Source organism: Cucurbita pepo, chromosome 1, assembly GCF_057944985.1.
Source record: "Cucurbita pepo subsp. pepo isolate OVF chromosome 1, ASM5794498v1, whole genome shotgun sequence".
NCBI lineage: Eukaryota > Viridiplantae > Streptophyta > Magnoliopsida > Cucurbitales > Cucurbitaceae > Cucurbita > Cucurbita pepo.
Genome location: NC_141798.1, coordinates 6894731 through 6916978, shown reverse-complemented (window position 1 = coordinate 6916978; position 22248 = coordinate 6894731). Strand labels below are relative to the sequence as shown.

General features: G+C 33.9%; 1 protein-coding gene and 1 long non-coding RNA gene across 10 annotated transcripts; one reads left to right on the top strand and one right to left on the bottom strand.

Moving 5' to 3' along the window:
* The first annotated feature begins 2172 nt into the window (after positions 1-2172).
* LOC111781605 (uncharacterized) lies at positions 2173-15117 on the top strand. 7 transcript variants are annotated; one of them, XR_015419776.1, is made up of 8 exons: positions 2173-2388; positions 6914-6954; positions 7957-8008; positions 8861-8889; positions 10453-10601; positions 11360-11516; positions 11614-12866; positions 14353-15117. It is a non-coding gene; the product is annotated as an uncharacterized LOC111781605 (long non-coding RNA). The 7 variants fall into 7 exon arrangements; XR_015419774.1 differs by having other exon boundaries at positions 8819-8889; XR_002813005.2 differs by lacking the exons at positions 7957-8008; positions 8861-8889 and having other exon boundaries at positions 11614-11907; positions 12465-12866.
* LOC111781585 (transcriptional activator DEMETER) lies at positions 7209-21286 on the bottom strand. Of its 3 annotated transcripts, XM_023662271.2 has the most exons (21): positions 21096-21283; positions 20554-20663; positions 19642-19829; positions 17103-19217; positions 16688-17023; positions 15631-15721; positions 14132-15533; positions 13962-14041; positions 13781-13865; positions 13603-13694; positions 13462-13530; positions 13314-13350; positions 13128-13210; positions 12408-12824; positions 12010-12046; positions 11866-11923; positions 11538-11677; positions 11378-11443; positions 10652-10766; positions 10506-10544; positions 7209-7595 (listed from the first exon to the last, which is right to left on the bottom strand). In XM_023662271.2, the coding sequence occupies exons 3-21, from the start codon at positions 19763-19765 to the stop codon at positions 7480-7482; spliced, it is 5502 nt and encodes a 1833-aa protein (XP_023518039.2). In that variant the 5' UTR covers positions 19766-19829; positions 20554-20663; positions 21096-21283; the 3' UTR covers positions 7209-7479. The 3 variants fall into 3 exon arrangements, with proteins under 3 accessions (XP_023518039.2, XP_023518047.2, XP_023518053.2); XM_023662279.2 differs by lacking the exon at positions 20554-20663; XM_023662285.2 differs by lacking the exons at positions 7209-7595; positions 10506-10544; positions 10652-10766; ... (2 more) ...; positions 11866-11923; positions 12010-12046 and having other exon boundaries at positions 12691-12829; positions 21096-21286.
* Between the last annotated feature and the right edge of the window lie 962 nt (positions 21287-22248).

The following is a 22248-nucleotide window of genomic DNA, read 5'->3' as shown; positions in this document are numbered from 1 at the left end:
ATTAAAGTTTGTGTACCAAAAAGGGCATTTTAACAAGAAAAAAAGAATTATGAAATTGGAAATTTAGTCTTCAATATATTATTAAATGGGTCAAATTGCCTTAGATTTAAAAAAAAAAAGAAAAAAAAAAAGTCGAATTAATCCACATTAATTGCTTTTTTTTATGACGCCGGCAAGTTGTATTATGCCAACTTAAAATGTAAGCGGGAGTACTAAAAGATAAAATAAAATAAAATAAAATAAAATAAAATAAAATAAAATAAAATGAGAGATAAGAGTACGGTAGTCATTGTTTAGGTGTCATGCATTTAACATTGAACTGACATCTTGACTAATTCCCTATGTGTCCTCAAATCAAAATTGGAATTGTGTACTCGTATTTGCAGTCTAATCACAATGCCACGTGGTAAATTGTATTTATTCATTTAGTTTCCACTAAATTAACTAAATTCACCGTATAAATATTCATCAACTTTTTTGAAAAAATGATATTAAACTTTTTTTTAAATACTAATCTAATATTTATTTTAATGTTCAAAAAATGCTTTTTAATTTTCAAAATGTTCAAAAAATACCCAAAATATTTTTAAATTTTCAAAAATTTCATTAATACTTTCATTTAAAAAAAAAACTTAAAAAATGACTTTAAATTTTTTAAAACAGTAAAAATAATCTTATCATTAGTATTACATTTCAATAATACTAATTAACATTTAATTTATATTAAAAAAGATATCATCTTTAAAATGTTAATAGACGGTTTCTCCCTATATGTTAACATTAAAAAATTTTTGAATTTTTTTATATAAATATTAAGAGGGTTAATGATACCTTTTAAACATAATTTTAATGATAAATTTAAAAATGTTAAATGGTATTAATAATTTTTTTTTGAAATTCAATAATATTTGAAAATATTATTAAAAGTTTAAGATTATTTTTTAAACAAAGTATTAATGATTCTATTCAAAAGAGTATTTTTAGACTTTCCAAAATTAATGACGGGTATTTTTAGACTTTTTAAACATTTAAGGATATTATTAGAATTAAAAAAAAAAAAAAAAAAAAAAAAAAAACTTTATATTTTATTTTTATAGTACTTTGTGCTTTATAGTTAGAAATGTGGTGAAAAAATGCGAATACAAGCTATGATGCATTCAAATCTTCTTATTTCAACAAAGTAAACTAAATACAGATTTTTTAGTAAATAAATAACTTGCATTAAACAAAATAACTTTATGAAATGTTACTTACTGAGTTTGGAATACTCTTCTTCAAATCATTTGTTTGTTATTAATTGCATTTTAAATAAATGCTTATTTAATTGATCGCTTTAAAACAATTTAATTTTGGATTTGAAAAAAATTACATTTAAATGTGATTATTGAATTACCATAAATTCGTTTTAATGGATTGTTTTTCTGACAATCATATCATATACGCTATGTCGCGAGTATCTCAACACGAAATTATTATACTTATCAAGTGCTCGGTTTTCTAGCGTGCTTAGACATGCACTACTGATTAGTAATACTATTCTAGAAGACAAGCTTTAATAACCCCGTTGAGGACGGTTGGTGAGGAGTGCATGTCTAATTAAAGAGATAATCATGAGTTTATAAATAAAAGAATATATCTCAATTGGTACGAAATATTTTGAAAAAAAAGAAACTACGAGAATTTATACTCAAAGTGGACAATATCATACTATTGTAAAAGTATTTATTTCTTAATAAACCCTCTGTCACAAATACATAATTTTAAATAAAAAAGAATTAAAAGATTAAATATTTAGGTATTTCTAAAAATAGAAAGATACGACTTATTCTTTGAGTTCGTTGGTTATACTTTAAATCAAACAATTAAGTTCACCGTGTCTGCAACTTAAAATATTTAATGATGCAAAAAAAAAAAATATTTATTTTAAAATAGGTTATTCATGGGAAAAAAAATGATTAAGCTCAAATTATTTTGGATGATTAGATATGGCGTTAGTTTAGTTTCATATATTAATATATATATATTATTATTCTTCATTTTATTTTTAAAAAATTTGTTGTGTCTCACATCCCGGATTTCAAGCAAGAAAAGCGATTTTGTCCTGGGATTTTGTTTTCCCCACGTTTCACCGAAAAGGCATGCACCCCGCGCGCTTAAATATAGTTCGGAGGGAACTCGTAAAGACAAAGAGGCGCGAGACTCGTCCCTCGAAAACAGCTCTCCATATTTAGAAACTTATCGGTTCTCGCCATACCTGTTTCTTCTTTCCTTCCTTCATTCATTCATTCATCACCTGTCTCCGTCTCTCTGGATTCTTCATCGCCAAACTCTTGGAGCTTCGTCGATGTTGCTTTTGGATTCTTATGATTCAAGCCGGATCATTCACAGGTGCGCTTTAACTTTTTTGATTTCTTTCTATTCAATTGGAACTTGTGATGTGATTGAAAAACCCTAGGTTTTCGTGATTTATTCTCCTCTGTTTGTCATGCTTATCTTTGTTCCTTTGGTTTTCCGGAATCTTCTCACTTGTATCCGGAGATTTCGTGGTTGTAGAAGCTGTATGTTAGTGTCCGTACGATCTGCCATAAGATGATGAAATATAAGAGAGAGAGGGAGAGAGGGAGAAACGTTTTGTTCTGTTTTTCTTTCTGGCGTAGTTTTTCTTCGTTTTCTTGAAGGTGTTATTGGATTATTTAGTTTTAATCTCTTCTGGAGGCGTGTTTTAGTTACTCTGGTTGTTATGGACGATCGAGACAAGGCGTGAATTTACTTCTTGCTGTAGAAAGTGTTTTGTGAGTGTACTGTTTGCTATATGGCTACGGATGTTGTTTTGTGAGTGTACTGTTTGCTATATGGCTACGGATGTTGATGTTGTGTGCGAAAATTTGACAAATGCTGTTAATTGTCAATTGAAGAAGGTTAGAATTTCTGAATCTTGTTGAGAGGATATCATCGACAGAGGGGATTGAATAATTTTGATGTAAAATGATTGTTTAATGTTTTGAGTACAAAAGTACTCGAGATTAAGCAAAGGTTTATTGTTTTTTTGTCTGTTTGTTGTCGTTTAAAATTTGTTTAACTTGTATATCTCTATGAACTTGAGATTTTAACTTAAATGAGTAGAGATATACTGATATATGAGTAGAGATATACTGATATATTAGTAGAGATATACTGATATACCAAAGATCTGGCGGAAAGTATTTGATCGTGGTTTTAATTGTGGAGAACGTGATAATCTTTTGTAAATTTAAAATGTTTTTTTTGGAGAATTTTTAAAACACTGTCATCTAATTAAATCTTAAAATTTTACCACTTTTTTTTGTCAGATTAATTCATGGAATAATTTTGATTATAAAGATGTGATTGGTTAATTAATTGTGCACATACATTTTCATCTTGTCTCAATAACTACAATCACACCTGATATGTATCCAGTAAAATACATACAGACACATTTCCCCTCAATTCATGTACAAAAATAACATTTATGAACTTGTTATTTATCTTTTACCTCTCTTTGTGTTTATCGTCGTTATTATCACACCTGATATGTATCCAGTAAAATACATACAGACACATTTCCCCTCAATTCATGTACAAAAATAACATTTATGAACTTGTTATTTATCTTTTACCTCTCTTTGTGTTTATCGTCGTTATTATCATTTTGAACATCAGTTAATTTTATAGATGTCTTATTAGGATTTTTTTTATGTATATGATTGCTTTCTGTTATGATTGGGCTCTTGAGAGCTTGTATTGTAATCCAGAATGGTTGCTATATTATCATTTTTACTAATTGAACCTGAGTTATTTTCATGGATGTCTTGTTACAATTTTTTTGATGTATATAATGTGCTTTTTCTGTTATATTGGGCTCTCGAGCTTGTGCATGTCTTGTCTTATTAGAATTCTTTTTGATGTATATGATGTGTTGTGCCTTGTTAATGTCTTATTAGATTTCTTTTTGATGTATATGATGTGTTTCTGTTATGATTGGGCTCTTGTGTGCACCTGCCTTTGTTTGAGATGTATTTAACTGCAATAGATTTTTTTTTGCTACCATATAATTAAACAACATCAAGAATATATACCTGGGATAGGAGAATATTAAGAATATATACATGAGTTCGTTAGAAGTTATTTTATGTCATCACTTGTAATAAAAGATTTATGGTTTTAGGTTTATCTATATAAAATAATTAAACAACTTTACCTGTCTAAAATAACGTGGATTGGGATACTTCCTCATTTGAGTACGCTAACTTATTTAATTGGATATGGTTTTGGCCGGTGAGATTTGTGATAAACTAGCTTGGAATTTGTTTTCATAGATGATCTCTGATTTGCATGATATCAGTCTGTATATCTTGATAATGTTTGCTTCCGTAGATGATGTCTGAATTGCATGAAACCATGTACATCTGTATAATGTTTGCAATAGATAACTCTTTTTTCTCTCAGATACTTGTACATCTGTATAATGTTTGCAATAGATAACTCTTTTTCTCTCAAATACTATCTTGTCCGGCCCGGCCTGAAAAAGATCGAATTCTGACTGTTTAAAATTCTCTATGAACTCTTATAATCTTTAAATAAATAGTTGTCTCTTATACTTGATTTGCCAAGATAACTTTTGAAATAGGAGGACTGAACAATTGTTATTCAAACTATGAATGCTAGCAAAGAAATTGATGTAAGCAAGCTATGTTATGGAGATATATTAGCAACTAGCAGACAAAGGTTGAAGAGCTATAGAATATCTTGTCTGGAGTGGATCGTATTATGACATTACATGTGTGGTTGTGCTGTATATTATATTATTGTATTTTTTACAATGACACATACAGTAATACGTATACCTTTGGATTGCTTTTTCACCCCTTTCAATTATGATAGAGTTCCTCAACTTCAACTACTCTGATCAATCTGTTGTCTAGATGTTTTTAGATGGGACTTTATTTGCCTTTTCAGCATTATCTTACTCTGGTGCCTACATGTTTTTAGATGGGACTTTATTTTCAAGTTATATGTTAGAGTTGCTAACTCCTACCTAAATGTTTTTAGATGGGACTTTATTTGCCTAGCATTATCTATTGGTCTGGTCACTGGGACTTTGCCTCCTCCCTCTGCATGTTTTTAGATGGGACTTTATTTGCCTTCTCACTCTGCATGTGTTTAGATGGGACTTTATTTGCCTTTCTGCATGTTTTTAGATGGGACTTTATTTGCCTCTTCACTCTGCCTCCTCACTCTGCATTTTAGATGGGAACTCTGCATGTTTTTAGATGGGACTTTATTTGCCTCCCCACTCTGCATGTTTTTAGATGGGGCATGTTTTTAGATGGGACTTTATTTGCCTCCTCACTCTGCATTTTAGATGGGACTCTGCATGTTTTTAGATGGGACTTTATTTGCCTCCTCACTTTAGATGGGACTCTGCATGTTTTTAGATGGGACTTTATTTGCCTCCTCACTCTCCATGTTTTTAGATGGGACTTTATTTGCCTCCTCTGCATGTTTTTAGATGGGACTTTATTTGCCTCCTCACTCTGCATTATCTTGGTGATGGGATGTTTTTAGATGGGATGCATTACAGGGCATGTTTTTAGATGGGATGCATTATCACTGACTGGGGCATGTTTTTAGATAGGATGTTTTTAGATGTGACTTTATTTGCCTCCTCACTCTGCATTATCTTACTCTGGTGACTGGGGCATGTTTTTAGATTGGATTTTATTTGCCTCCTTACTCTGCATTTGACTGGGACTCTATTTGCCTCCGCATTATCTTACTCTGGTGACGACTCTATTTGCCTCCTCACTCTGCATTATCTTACTCTGGTAACTGGTACTTTATTTGCCTCCGCATTATCTTACTCTGGTGACGACTCTATTTGCCTCCTCACTCTGCATTATCTTACTCTGGTAACTGGTACTTTATTTGCCTCCTACTCGGGTAACTGGTACTTTATTTGCCTCCTCACTGCATTATCTTACTCATATTTTTGGATGGGACTTTATTTGCCTCCATTGTATTTTTTATGTTATACTTTCTAACTCTTGTGCTTAAAATGTTTTAGATGAGATTTTATTTGCATACTCACCTCGTCATATCTTTCCACATTTTGAATCTTTGATCATAGATTTGTGATTATCAACTATTTGAGGTTTCATATACGGTAAAATAGCTGTTTATGCAAATCGCCTGGTTTGAATGTCTTCTAATCATGGATTTTCATGTTATAGTTTCTCAACTCGTTGTGCTTAAATGTTTTAGATGAGATTTTATTTGAGATTTTATTTGCGTACTCAATCTTTCCACATTAGCATATCTTTCCACCTTTTCCATTGGCATACCTTTCCACCTTTTGAATCTTTGATCAGAGATTTCATATTTTGTAACGAAGTAGCTGTCTATGCAAATAGCTTCCTGGTTTCCTAGTTTGAATGTCATGTAAAATGTGTGTCTGCATTATTTGCTTTGCTCAGTAGCTGTCTGTGCAAATAGCTTCCTGGTTTGAATGTCAAGTGCGTACTGGTTTGAATGTCAAGTGTGTGTCTGCATTGGTTTGTCAAGTGCGTACTTGTTAGCTTCCTGGTTTGAATGTCAAGTGCCTAGGTTTGTCAGGTGCGTACTGGTTTGAATGTCAAGTGTGTGTCTGCATTGGTTTTTGTCAAGTGCGTACTGGTCAGCTTCCTGGTTTGAATGTCAAGTGCCTAGGTTTGTCAAGTGCGTACTGGTTTGAATCTCAAGTGTGTGTCTGGCATTGTTTTGTCAAGTGCGTACTGGTTTGAATGTCAAGAGTGTGTCTGCATTATTTGTAGCTTCCCATTTTATTTTCAATTTCAAATTTTGGAAGTTTTCTGATTATCCCCGTTCCATAGTTGACCTTTTCTCTTACTTGCAGGCTTGCAGCTTTCGGCAGGGCGCACTTGATCCATTTGTGAGGTACACACAAATGACTTGCAAGTTTGTTTCATTGTTATTGCTTTAGCGTTTACATTTTTATCATATCTGAATTCATGCCGTCACTAAAATCTTTTCATGCAAAATCATTCTGGGTACCTTTTCCACTGACTTATATTGATCTGGCATTCATTTTTCTCTGTAACAGATGCAATTTTAAACTTTTCACCATTCATATACTGAGTAAGCACAAAAAAGTTAGAACTTACTTAAAGAGAAATTAGACGCAGGCATCATTTGAAGAATCGGCTCTGTTTCGAGCATGAATTGAGAATAATCATAAGAATATCAGTAGGGCAGAGACTACATCTCACTTATGGATTCTAAAATTTCAATTTGGTAATTTTTTCCTTTCCCGCTTGGCGAACATGCAGTGATTGCATTGCACGTTAGACCAAGAATAATTAAAAATCTAGAACAATAGGTTAGTCGAAAATCTTCTTTAGCAGTCAGTAATCCTTTCTGTTGCTCTTGCTCTTACCTTCTGCCTTCTGCATAAAAAGTTCGCTATTCTGTATGTCCATTTTTCACCTTGGCTAGCTTGCTTGCTGGAAAGTGCAATCTAGCAATCAGAGGTCGTGGTGCCCGGGTTTTCTGATCAAATCCTCTGACACAAACAAAGCCTGCAACATTACTCACAATTTAGCTTTTGCACGGACACACAAATGGGAATATAATTTGAGGCTCAATCATCTTTGATAGTGTTACACAACCACAACATACTAAGATAAGATTCTACTTAAATGCAAATTAGGAAAATTAGATATTTAATGTTCCCTAATCTAGTCATAATCATCTTTGATTGTTCTTGCATACTGTCTATTACTATTATGCCATCGCTGTGAATTATTACTGTCTATTACTATTATACCATATTTCCCTTGGGATATCTGTTTGTTGTTTATATAGGACACTAACTCCTATAAGCTAGAAGATTTTATTCACTCATGTTTTTCTGATCACTTGGATTTTTTTCTCCCACAGCTACGGATGATCAGATGCTTGGTACATCAGGGAATGAATACCAATTATCAAGGTGATCATCTTCTCACTTTGGGTACGAATTCCTTTGTATGTTTCTTCTAGATACTAACATACACCTCATGAGCATGTAGAGAGACCATGTTATGGGGGCATATAAAAAAACTCACTGAAGCTCTTAAATACAACATTTGGCTGTATAATTTTGGGGGGTATTATTCCTGATGAGATGGTGATAGAGCTCAGATAAAGAAACATTTCAGAGTTCTTTGAAATCATGATAAGGATGAGAAATTGAAGGTAAATTTAATGGGGACCAGGCTGAGGAAATTACTATTATGAGATGAGTTGTGGTCAGGCGAGCCTTAGTTCTTTTCTATAACTCTACCCAAACTGGATCTAAATCCTAACCATCTCCATTTTATTAATAGCCATTTAGTCTGGCAAACTCATTGATTGCTGCTGATATGTTCGTTCCTAATTATAGACCTAAAGTTAATGTATCTCTGAAATGCATCTCGTCTTTTGAGGTGGCTTAAAATAGCAGTTGGATAACCAATCAAAACATGAATTTTTTTTTTCCCTTAGATTAGAGAGCCAAATCTTTTCCCAACTTAGACCTAGTGAAGAACCACTTTCAGGTAGAGCCCATGAATGTATGAGCAAGAAACTCTAATCTCTCAACTTGCATACCCTCACCCTGACATTTGCCGGTGAGACTAGCCCATCAATTCGTGGATTTGTTCCACGTAGTTAAGCATACACTGTTACTTCATGACATCATTCTCCTTGGTTTGGCTAATTTTTTTTCGTTATACCTCAGCTTAAAAGTAAGAGTTACCAGAACTATTTTCACTCTTCACAGGAATTGGTAATTTTTTTTCCCTTATCCCTCCACTCTTCACAGGAACTAGCAAGTTTATTGTGACACAAACGGTATACTACTATCATATTAATATCCATATCATCAAATATTAACTTAGGAGAATACATCGCTATATCTCTATAATTGTAAGGTTATAATATGTAAGGATTTCTATTTGTTTTCTATCAAAGTTTGCTAAACTCTATTTTTAGGTGCTTTGTGTTTTCAGTCCATCCAAAATAATAATAATAATAATAATCAAGAAGACAGGTCTTTTTTTAAAAAAAAAACAAAGCAGATAGCATCTTCTTTATTTCTTGCTTTTTTTTTTTTAATTAAAAAATAAATTTCCTTATTTTAACAAAGTAGTATCTTGTCTGGTTTATAAGTTGAATTGTTAGATGTCTTCTACAGGGTGAAAGAGGGTAACCTCTGTCTCTCCGTCCTTCGATCTTTGTTCAAGCAAAAAACTTCATTTACTTCTTGTAGGGATTTAGTTTTCTACAGTTAATTTCTACAATTTATTTCCTATTATACTATATATATATATATAATATAGTATAGTATTATACATAATTTTTTTGAATTTGTTTCCAGTTGAGTAGAAAAATAGTTTTTTTTTTTTTTTTTTTTGGTAAGCTAAATGGACCTCTACTAGAAAAGTTTTATGATACAACACCAGCTAAACCTTTTTCTTGAATTTTAAAAATAAAATTTAAAATTTAATGTGTATATTTCACCTTAATTACGTCATCTTGAAAGAAATGACAAGCTTTACATATAAAAAGATGCTTTTCTTAAACAAATTAGTTAATTATAGAAGGTTATGTTTTACATGTATATCCTAGTGTTAAAGAAGTTTGGTTGAATTATTTTTTCAGTTTATTTTTTTAATATATTAATTCAAATCTACGGTGTCACCCAAACATTTCAAGAACTTAAAAACATGATTATGTTGAGCTCTCCGTTGAAACAATGCGCTAATGTCAAATATGTTTGAAATGATTATGTATGACTAATAGTTGGCAGAACTATTAGTATCTATGATACAAAAAGTTTTTTTTTTCATAGATATTTTGTAATAGTAAGTTTGTCACATAAATTTTAAAACCTATAAAATTATTTTAATGTATATATAGGTTAAATACACGATGTAAGTAAGGATAGGTAAAACTTTAGTTTTTTTTCTTTCAAATTACTAATAGCGAAAATATATACTGGAATAATTGTTATATTTAAAACGTATATAAAAGTTGAATTGTTGGTCTATATATTATAAGAAACGGATAAGATCTTGAAATCATCGCTATATGGTCCAAATAATAACCATTTTATTTTTTTAAAAATGTAGTCAGTAAATACTTGTTCTTCTCAATTTTTTTGGCAACCGGTTAATACAAGAAATAGAAGAGATTAGAGCTTAGTAGAAAAAGTTGGTGTTAGCTTTTGGGTGAGGAAGTCGCGATAAATAATAATACTATTTAAAAAATTATAATTTGGAACTAATGACCTTATCATTCAATTCCAACTGAAACCTCTATATTTCATAGGATAATTTTCTTTTTTAGTTTCTAACCTTTTAATATAATTATATAATAACTAACTATTTTTACGTTATGTTATCTTGTGACTAGGTATAAAACGTAGGCCATCATGCAAGAAATTTGTAAAGGAAGGAAATACGTACCTCTCCAAAAGCATTGCTGAATCTCCTCCGTCACAAGGCCTAGTTCCATGAAATGGATACATCAGTAATTTTTCATAGATGGAAGTGCGGTTTTAAGTATGATCTTCTTTGTTTAAAGCATAATCTAGAATTTTGGGCATGCTTACCCTTGAATATTGATGATACTGATGTTCCGAAGTAGACGGTTCGTCTAGGTAAGTTCCATAGCCATGTTCTTGGAACATCAATCGGTTTCAAACTGGATTCATGATCTGCGAACATCTGCGAGTTTGAAATGGCATGTTATTGAAGTATTTTGTTGGCATGTTGGCTATAAATTAGAAACAAAAGGAAACATACAAATTTTACTAACGTTTCGTTGTTATTTTTATGTTTTCTTTTCTAATGGATATGTTTGATAATGCATTTTTTTTTTCTGTTTCTCATAAATACTTTTCTAATTTTTCTCTCTAAAAAGTTTCCAAAATTCTATCAAAACGTTTATCCTTTTCCCCCACTAATATTTTTATTTCCTTCTTACTTTTATTTCAATTCTAATATATATATATCACTAAAAATTTTAATATTTTTCCAAACTTCTTTTTACAATTTATCACAAACTTATCTCTAACATATATATATATATCTAAATTTTTTCTCTATAAAAATTATTTATTTATTTCTGGATTATTATTCTCTTATTTCAGTAACAGTTATCCTTACATCAATTACTTTTTAAAAGCATAAGGATTTCAAATTTAAACAGCAATTCTCGGATTTCAAATCAAATTTAATTAAATTTAAATCATAATTGTCCAACTTGATAACGTTATAGATTTTCTAACGACTATTTATTTCTCTGCCAATGATGATAGGTGTTAGACAGGACTTACCTCGTTTACTTGAAAATATGTTCCATTGAGTGGAAAACTCCCTCGCATTGCGGTTCTGCAAGGCACCTGTAATTTTGCAATAGGGAGGTGCAGAAAGTTTAAGGGACTAATAAAAGCCTTTCATCGTATTGAATTCAAGGTAATGTTACTTGTACTTTACCAGTAGCGTTCCTCTAACTGTTTGAGAATTAGCTTCTCTTCTACTATTGCATGTGAAACATGTTTTCTCGTTGCAGAGCCTGTCTGGGTCTTGAGATCCACAACTTTGTTCTGGTGGTTGAATCGAGTCTGCTGTTTCACCTGGAGATTTAAGGAAGAAATTAAGATAGTTTCTCTTTCTGGTTAAAACAGTTATTTTCCATGAAACATGAAATTTTTTGATGATTTGCCCTCACTCCCTCTAGGTTAACAAAATGGAAAAGGGGAAAGGAGGGAGGCAGATAAAAGGAACAGAAAATCATTGCTTTATAGAACTGACTACTGCTTACCAGGAGTCCATATTGCTAGAAGATATGGGCTTGGATCATCAGGTTCTCGTCTATCCATCTGTATGTTCAAATAACCAATTGTTATTATATATTCAAAGTCAGTACGTTACTTTTGCTTGTATCAAAATAAAATGGAAATTTTACCTCTCTTAAGAGAGGATGTGAATCTGGAAGTTCATACCTGCATTTAGATAAAGAAGTGAGTTATAGAGTGCATTACATAGTTTCAAGTGCATACAAAAGAAAAAACAGTCCAACAACTTCAAGACGGGACTCCAATTCAAAAGGAATCTTTCTGACTCGTAACTACAAAAAAAATACAGGGGTATTCTTTAGCATATATTAACACGGGTGAGCTTTTTTTTTTTTTTTTTTTTTTCCTGAAGGTTTACGGACATCAATGAAACTTCCGAAAATAAAGGGGTATTTTTGAAATAAGTAATAAGATTAAGGGTATTTTCTATAATTGAGCCGTTAATTGTTTTAATTCGTTGTCTTCTTTCTTTATATTAAGAAAATGAAAAACGAGAAAAAGAACTTACACTTGATGCTCTGTCCGTAGCCTGCTCACATTCTTCAATTTTGGCGTTGGGATATAGGCAGCTTCTGGGTTCAATGCAACTAAAGCTCTAGACATATCACCCTCTGGGATGTAGTTCTGCAAAGTTGTTTTGAACTCTTCCATGCTGAGTTTGATGGTAGGAATTTCATCAGGATCCTCGTAGAACAAATCTTCAATGTCACTTTCAGTCATCTCGTTGGGCTCGGGTTCTGGTGTCGCTGGTACTTCAACTATTGGCTCACACTTGCTGGTTTCCAAGGTATTTTCTGCATATGTGCTTTCAGGAGGAAGAATTGGCAAATGACTCGTGACTATAGGTGGCTGTTTCTCTGTGGCGATGGGATTGGTTGAAGCCACTATGCCCTTTTCATCCGGTGCTGGCAGAGCAAGTCGGGCACTGCACTAAATACAGTCTGGGTTTTAGTTCAGAGTTGAAAAGGTAAGTAAATAGACAAACGAGTGGACAATATTTATGAACGAAATTTATGGCATTGGACTTTCATGCTATACAAGAAATTCCTCTTGCCCTTTTGCTGTTCCCTTTGGTATTATGTGACATCAGTATGTCAATATACCTAGATTAGTCTGTAGTTCTATTTGATTACTCGACCGGATACCAAATTATATGGAAAGCCAGTTTCCGATGGTGTCAGTATAGACAAGATCGCCAACACATGCAATTCGAAAGAAATTGACAAACCTTGCAAAAGCACTTGCGAAGTGTTTGCACTCTCCTCTCATAGGACATGCATTGCAATTTGGCTTGCTTTTTGTGCAGAACACCTGATGTCACAATTAGGAATGACAAGTTGCATTTAAAGTCAGTCTACAAACATAACGACAATGATATATGGAAGGGTGTGAAAAATTGGACACTACGACTCACCTTTCCGAATGTAATTAATTGGTAGTGTAGTTCATACCTGTGGAATAGACATTTGGTCAGGTTATAGCTTTGATTGAATTCAAAAGAATTTGAGTTCAATCTATTGTTTAGTCATCAAACATGAATAATGAATGTTTTGAGAGGTTACAGTGTTCGTTGATCAAGTTTGCATAATCTTGGCCATAGATATTTTTGAATGGTCTCCAGCACTGGATACCTACAAAAAGAATGGAGGTTACAAGTTTCTGATTACCGAAAACTGACCATTCATCAGTCGAGTGTTACTTACAGTTCTAGAAGGTGTAATTGTAGTGACTCGGGTAGCGGTTGAAGAGGAACCCATCCAAGCCGAACAGCTATTCTTCCAACATTTGTGTCAACCTAGTTAGAGAGCCATGTAAGATGATATTAGAAGCCCCTCTATAAAGCTTTTAAAAAAACGATTGGTTGTCTGTGAGAAATCATACAGGGAAAGCAAGATGATGAAGTGTTAATAGACGAACACACTCTACACTTTTCAAACCCAATCCTCGTACACTCAGTAGATAATCCCTGCAGCAGGTATACATCTTTTTAATATTATATAACTATAAATCAAATAAGTAAATCAGTTAAAGATGCTAGAATTGATAAATTTTAAGGTCGTACTTTGCTTGGTCTGGGGGAACATCTCTTAACCATTCAAGATCAATGCTCCCATGATCTGTTACCAGACGATTCAAAAACTCCTGCAACATTATTTTATGATGCAAAGAGTAGTTGTTACTGCTTGGTGTAGTAAAAGTTGGCCTTTAAAGACTTCAATTGGTTGCACGTACCTTAATTCGTTCAGCTAGCATGTTGTTCATTCCTCGTTCCTTGATAGCACTAGAAATTTCTTGAACGTTGGCTAGTCTGATTGCTTCATAGTCTATTGAATCCATGGCATCCTTGCCCTTTTCTTTTATTTGTCCATTGGCTTCCACCTGCTTTCTCAAACTATCCCAATCAATTGCACTATTTTTCTCACTATTGACCTTTCTTCTTTTTGCTTTTGAAGGGCTAATATTTCCCTCATTATCTGCCTGAGATAGAGAATGGGCCTCGTTATTTGAAAAGTTTATCAAATTGCCCTTTCCGGGTAGCAACTTTTCTGTGTGAGCATGCACATGTACGACATTTGAGAGGGCACTTTTCTTCGCTGGTGTATCTAATTCTGGGGGAGGATTGCTAACTGACGCACTTTCTAATGGGGAAGTGTTGTTCCTCTCACATGGTTTATAATTGTCATGAAGACTATACTCGCAACGAGATGTCAATTGAATACCATTACCCTGCCGGTGCACTGAGTGCTCACTGACAGACTCGCTATGCTCCATCCTGGTTGTTTCTTGTGTTCTTGCTGGCCTATTCTCTTCAGCACTGATTTTATCCGAACTTCGGTCAGGATCCTCGGTGTTTAACCTATGGCAAGTCATGTTCTTTTCTGTAGAGCATCCAGATATTATCGATGGTCCTGAAGATATGCTCTCTTCACTGAATGCTTCACGGCCTTCAACCTCCAATACCCCGCAGTCGGAGGTCATGCACAACTGATTGTTTGAAGGAGCATCTGGCAGTTGTTTTTGTTGGTTTTCAATATTTACAAGGAAATTAAACAAGGAATGGCCGCTGAGATTGTCAATCTCATTCCATTCTGATGTTAGTGAATCCTGTTTTCCATCTGGTAATTGCCAGTGTTTATGTTCTGAGACTTCATCAAAAACTGAAGTTCTATTCTTGTCACTGAAGGGTTTTTCAATCACGGTGGTCGTTTCCATTTGTTTGATATCTGTGAAATTTGAATAATGGGTGCTGTTAGAATTGTTACTTACAATGGGTTCTTCTGCCTCTGAGTTGGATCCAGAGCATGATCTGGCCCCTGCAGTACCTTGTGTGATTGTGGAGTCGAAGGAACCTTGTGAGGATATGACTTCTTCCTCCACAATTTGACCTCCCCGCTCTGTGAAAAAAATTTCAGTCCCCGAATTTACTCTGTGATTTTGATGGATAATTGAAGTCTGGGGCATCTCAAAGCTTGGCACGGATAGTTCCTGACCATCCCATCTTATAGAATCTGCCGGATACTGTAGACAAGTTGCTAACTCGTTGGCCACTATGCTTGTTTCAACTTCATCCGGAGTTCTAAAGTTGCTGGTAGATTTTACAGGGAATCGTGCAGCTAGCGACATGAAAGCAGAGCTGTAAAGAAAGATGAAAAATAGTGATCCACTTGTTTATAATTTTGCTTCAAAGATAATCTTGATCTAGAGTTCTAACCGAAATGATAAGCCTATACCTTGAAAGATGATCCGAAACATTCTGGGTTAGGAAAACTCCTATAACTGAATCAACAACTGATCCTTTCCATCGTGAGAATCTTCTATCTCCTGCAAAGAGTCCAAGAGAATTTCGATATATATACCACAAATATACAAGACAGTTTTATTCATCTCCTGCAAAACGTGTTAACTTGGAACTGCAAAACTTTTGGCTGCTTAAGATACAATTAAATTGATTTTCTGGCTAAGTAACCATAGCTAAGTTATAATCGAGATATATTTTTTCCTTTGAAGTCATAAATCTCTATACCTCTACTTGTTTTACTAAAAAATAAAATAAAACTAGAATATGTATCTCATCTAGTTTAGACAAATACATTTAACTAAAAGTTGGAGGTTTCAAGTTCCTTCCCATATATTTTTTATCAGTATTATTTTGCATATTTATTACACATCTTCCGATCATTTAAATGCTCATTTTCCATTTTATTTTTTGTACAAGAGAATTAAATCTTTTATTAAACATACATATACAAATAAATTAATCTTTTTTTTAATGAATTCTAATTCCTGTTCATTAATCGAGAAAACAAAATTTTAATTGTAATTCATGTGAACTTATGGAAGTAAAACGTGCAAATGATGAAATATTTAAATATATAGAAAAATTGAACAAAATTGATTCAAAATTTAAAGATTTGTTTAGACACAAAAATTTAAAGTTCAAAAACTTATTTATACAAAAGTGAAAGTTTTGAAATATTCTAGACATTTTTAAAAGTCAGTAACCAAATAGATAAGAATCTGAAAATTTTAAAGACATTCTAATTTAACCCAAAAATAAAAATTAAGAAAAGACTTGGTAAAACCATTTTGGTTTTGGCCTTTTTATTTTGAACTGCAGATTATGTTTAAAGAAAAACAAGGAACGATTTGAGATTTGTTAACCAGCCTTTTGTAGTTTTCGTTTTGGTTTTCTTTATCTGACATTTTAATCAATAGAAATTTTCAAGTAAAGGAACCAGTGTTCTATCCGGGATTCAAGGAATTTGATAGGAAGATTAAGAAATGAACCTTGCACAAGATGCATCCTTGCAATGAATGAATCAGCTCGACCACGGAAAACTTTCCGTTCTTCTTCCCACCATTTCTCCTTGTCTTTCTCATGGTTTTCAATGCCCTCGATTCCTTCCTTGCCCATTAATAAATTCCATATTCTCTCCGTCTCTGGATCAAGGTCAACTCTAGGTCGTGCCTTACGTTTCCTTAAATATTCAGACTCCACATATGGAACTACTGCACCATTTCCATTATATGGAACAATAGCATTTTGCTCCGTCTTGGTGGCTCCTTCATCGTCTTTAAGACTGAGACTCTTCAATTTGCGTGTGATCTCATATTCTAGTAGACCTACACCAATGTCAAGAGGCTATAATTAGTACTTCACGGCAAGATCGAATTCCTCATCTTTAGAGTTAAATGTACTTACTTGTTGTTTTAGCGGAGAATTGCTGCATGCCAAACGAATAGCCTTGTTTCTGTACATTTGTTGCTAGCGAACCTGATATCATGGGTTGGCAGGCTTGCCTTACTGTCAGTATACTATTATTAGGTTGTCTGCATGCATACCATTGTTCTGAGGCTTTCGGATGAGGAAATGGTTGGAGCATGTTACATTTGTCACGAATAATCAAAGAGCGATGGCTGTTAACCGTATTCAACCCAGAGGTCTCGCACATCCTATTTATTTCTGGGTGCAGATTGTGAGAGACTTGTCGCCTTTGAAAATTGTTTCCATGGACGACTGAGTGAATATGCCCGTCACCAATAATTTCTTTAGTCCAACTACTTTGTCTGTCTGTGATTTGGTTACTTCTAATATGATAACCATTTAGCATGGCCTGCTTCATTTCTGCAGTAAAACCAACTGAAATGGTAGGACTGCAACCAGTTGTATTGAGGTGCCTTGAGCAATCCTCATTTGGTTGGATAGTAGAATATCTTTTATGGAGGGTTGAATAGAGTCCAGACTCAAATTTCTTCCCAGGAATTTCTAAGGAACCTACGTTTGTACTGCTGCCTAGTCTGTGGAACTCACCCGTTTGAAGCGCCTCTTGACACAACACTGAAGAGTCCAGTGAAGTAATCGAGCACAACTGTGTGGGCTGAGCCGTAAGCAGGCAGCCTCTCTTTGATCCCCTCGCTTCATTAATATTAGACTGATGATTTGGAACTGTCTGAGAATATGCTGAGTTGATCCCCATCATCTCCTTATAATAAGTATTTCTTTTAGCTGTAGTTGCAAATTTCTCCATTTCTTCTGCACGGATGTTTTGCTCGACAGGTGTGTATCCATTGCTGAATCCGGTTTGATATTGATATCCTTTTCCCTGATCTAAAATTCTTAGAACATTGAACAAACTTTCTGCTTTGTTGTATCCTGAACTGTTTAATGGGCTCTCAGCTGCCTCCCTTTCGGATTGTGATATGTGAGAGGTCATCATGTGATTCATACGAGCAATGTAACTCTGTATTGAAGGTTGCACACTTTCAGCCACCAGTGTTCCCAGCCGATGATTGTCATGAACATCTGGACTTGTTCCACAGATACCATTACTTTGAGTGCTGAAGCCTGGAACGTTTGATCTCGTAATGAAGCAAGAGTTCCCCATGTTCTCTTGCATATCCTTCTCATTTCGTTCCTTTTCCCGCTCCTCATCTCCAGTTTTTTCCATCTCAAAATTTATTACTCTCCGGCAGGATTTTGTTTTAGCTGCAGGGTTCGAATCTTTAATCTCCATAATATTCTCAGGTGGAGTAACAGCTTCTTTGATGTTCTTCCTCCTTACATACTTTCTCTTTCCTGATGGGGTTTCCTTGGAAATCTTTGGTGTAACAGGCTTAGGTGACTTTTTGGGTTTTCCTTCCTTTATAACCTTGGGCCTATGTTTTCTACGCTTTGGTGTCTTCTGCTCTGTTGTCTTGTGATCAATTACTTGATCGCTGCCCTTCTCCGCTTCATTCGTTGGTTCAGAAATGCCCGCAGATAATGTATCCGTGAGATCTTTCAAGAGTTCATCATGTCGTTTCTGAGTTGCTTCATCTAGTGGAACTGTGACAAAATTCTCCTGTGTTTCCTCGTAAAGGCTTAAATTTTCATCTAATGGAAGATTAAGCAAATCAGTAAAGCTTTCTCCAGAGAATACCACGGGCGTATGCTGTCTTCTTTTGGGGGGTCTCTGCTCTGGTGTCTTGTTGAGATCAATTTCTAGATCTCTCTGCTTTCCAAAGTCTTTCGTTCCCTTGAATGGAGTAGAATTGCCAACACACGATGATTCCACAATGCTTTGTAGAAGTTCGTCACAGGGTTGACGAGGTGCTTCAGCTTGAAACATTCTGATGAAGTCGTCCTCGCCATCTTTCCTGAAACTTGAACTTTCATCTCTTACTAAAAAAGATGATGTGGCGATGTGATCATATGCAAAATTTTCCAGATGCGATGAGACGGGCGGTGTATGGGCTGAGTTCATAAAAATCGACATTTGGTTGGCTTGTGTCATCGATACTGGGTTGTTATGATTGGGTTGGTACATCGGGAGTCCATCTGGAAGATTCACAGAACACAATTTCATTGCTCATCAATTGTGAAATAAGAAACAACCGAAAAGAAATATATGCATGGCAACATGTAATAGCCAAATACAGCAAAAACTTAACTATACCCAATGCAATGGTTCAGCCAAATACAGCAAGAACTTTCATTTGGTTATGGAAAAGGATAAGAGTAAGTCTGTCTAACGCAACGAACAAGATCACCATTTTCTTTGACAACATATTATGTGACTAACGCTATCCTGGAGCAATTCTTTACATCGTATCATTAGCAATCAAGTTTTCTCAAGTGTGCGTGTGCGATTATAAATAGAATCATTGAGATAGGGAAACTCTTACTTGAAAACATCAATTTGTAATTTTCTGAATGTATCAATATTATTAAAAATAATTACAGAGATAATTCGTGGACTTACATGTGCGTACATGTTGCGCGTAGCTATCGTTACTGGAAGGTCTTGAACCTGAATAAAGATTTTGGTTTCTAAGCAATAAATTGCCCGCATAGAAATCCCCGCTGCTGTTATACTGAGAATTCATGTTCAATTCTTTCAACGCATACAACGAACATTTAAGGCAATTCTCCAAATTGTGTCCGACCAAGCTGCAAAAACAAACGCATAAATTTCATCATGTTAAGGTATAATATCAGAAAACGAAAATTACAAATCTTACATGGATAAAAATGAGAGCGATGAAACACATTCTAAAGAAACTTGAACTGAAACATAAGTATAACTCATAAGTCGACTGTTAAATTCAATCTTGTAGTGGTAGATCACGTTTCCTCCATTGTTATGTAGAAATGCAATATCAATCAAAAAGTAGATGAAAAGATTGAAGTGGAAACTTTGCCCAACTCCAAAAAAAACATTTAAGTAAATAAAATAAAAGAACAGCTCAATAATGTTGATCTTCTAAGCCAGTTTACTACTGCAGTCATTGAGAGAGAATCTAAATTATTCGAATAAGTTTATATCGCAGATTTGTCCAAGCTCCTTGGCACGTTAAAGTTACACTTGAAAAATTGAAATTCTGAACGAATTTGTTTAAAACTGGAAGAGAGGAAAATTCTACGGTTAACTTTCACTTAAACAAGCTAGCATTTAAGAACGTTCAGCATTAATATTTTTAACCGCACTTTGAATAATGCCATGGATGATAAATTCACAAGAAATTAGAAATCAAATAACAGTGAAGATATCCCGAAGAACAATCCTCTGGATACAGATAGCAATGACAGAACAATTTTATGCATTATAAAAACGGAGCACAAGATGAGAACTCCATAAGAAATTCATTTCAATGTCTAATAAGTTAGAAATTACCGAATGACCAAGACAATACACTCAGAGTCGAGAGAACGATTCAATTAGAAATGTGCACCATAAAATTTGTCCAGTTCCGCTTCAATTCCTTCGAATTGTGCGATTATATTCTGTACATAGTCAAATTCACAAGATTAATCCCCTGAAATACGTCGGAGTGAGCTCTGGATCAACCTCCTCCAGAGCATCTACTTCGATTATTTCTAAAGAAATGGAAATTGTAAATGACATAACAAATCTAGTTCGATAAAACATCAACTCATTTGGCAGGCAGTGGTCAAAGTACATACCAATGGCTCAACTGCTCCAAACAGAAAAAAAAAAAAAAAAAAAAAAAAAAAAAAAAAAAAAAAAACAGGAAAAATAGATGAACATCGGAGAATTACAGAAATTAGCCGAGCTTCGACCGAATCAACCAAGCAGATAACAGAAATGTACAGTACAAAATAATGAGGCCTCAATTTGAGCCCTAATTTTCGATATTCTTGTGTCCATTAGCACAGGAGATGAGAGTGAGTCAATCAAAGATGAATTCGAATTACCTGTTTCGCCAATATCCTCACCGATCCAATGCTTGTTATTTTGCAATTAGCTCCTCTAAGCTACTCCGAATGAGTTTCTTGGTCGATCAAATGCCAAATGCTGATGGAAAGAGAAAGGGATGAGAGACTTACGTTGTTAGCTTGAGTTTCCAGGAGAGAGAGAGAGAGAGAGAGAGAGAGAGAGAGAGATGGACCAGGGACGTTTAATTAAAAATAAGAAAAAGAAAAATACTTAACTTCTGATTCGGTCCTTGGAGTCAGCGTTACCGGCTTTCTCTTGGCTCTGGCGCTGAACCGGTACTTTTTCGGTTCGAACCGGTTCTGTTGTAATGTACGGAAATTCTTTTAACGAGTATTGGCACAGATATCCACTCATTTCCGGTTGTAGTCAATGAACCGTCAATTTATTCGGTTCGATCTAATCGAATCAAATTAAATAATATAATAAAATACTATGTTCAGTAAATTTAAACGGGTGAATCGAAAAATTCATTTCTATTAAATTTGGAATAATAATTGTTAGCCTGCCTTATATTTCATGCCTGATTTTTATTAATAAAAAAATAATTATACATGGTAACAAAAATTAAACTTGATAAGGAAAAAAACTAATAAATAAATTACAACAAATAAAAAAGATATTTGTTCATTATTAACTTTAAAATTTTAATAAATTTAAAATACAATAATAATTGACGTTGAATATTAATCAATAAAACCAATTCGATTCGACTTATTTGAAGAATTTATATTATTCGGTCTAACTATCTAAAGGATAAAACTAAAAATCATTAGTCAGTTAAGTTTAAATACGGTTTTATCAATTTTGGCACGGTAGGTTTTTTCGATCTTCAATTTTGTCTGTTTTACCCACTCGAACAATTAGTACGGTTTCAAACATCGGTGTTAGATCGCTCATATCCCAACAATCGGTTCCATTGTCAAACTTATTTTTCATGAATCAGCATATGAATTTGACGGCGAACCCGGTTGAGACAATTCGTTAATACATGAATAATAAATTTGAAGTCTGTTGAAGCATAGCTTAATTATCTTGGCGTTCCTATTTCATTAATTTAGATATCACAGTTGAACGACATGATTTACTAGAAAAATTCGATTTGAACACTGATTTTATTTTTCACAGTCATAT

Coding starts and splice junctions, on each gene's coding strand:
- LOC111781585 (XM_023662271.2), bottom strand. CDS start 19,765: ATGAATTCTCAGTATAACAGCAGCGGGGATTTCTATGCGGGCAATTTA. Junction 14,042..14,131: donor TGCTAGCTGAACGAATTAAG/GTACGTGCAACC, acceptor ATAATGTTGCAG/GAGTTTTTGAATCGTCTGGT. Junction 12,825..13,127: donor TTCGCAAGTGCTTTTGCAAG/GTTTGTCAATTT, acceptor TATTTAGTGCAG/TGCCCGACTTGCTCTGCCAG.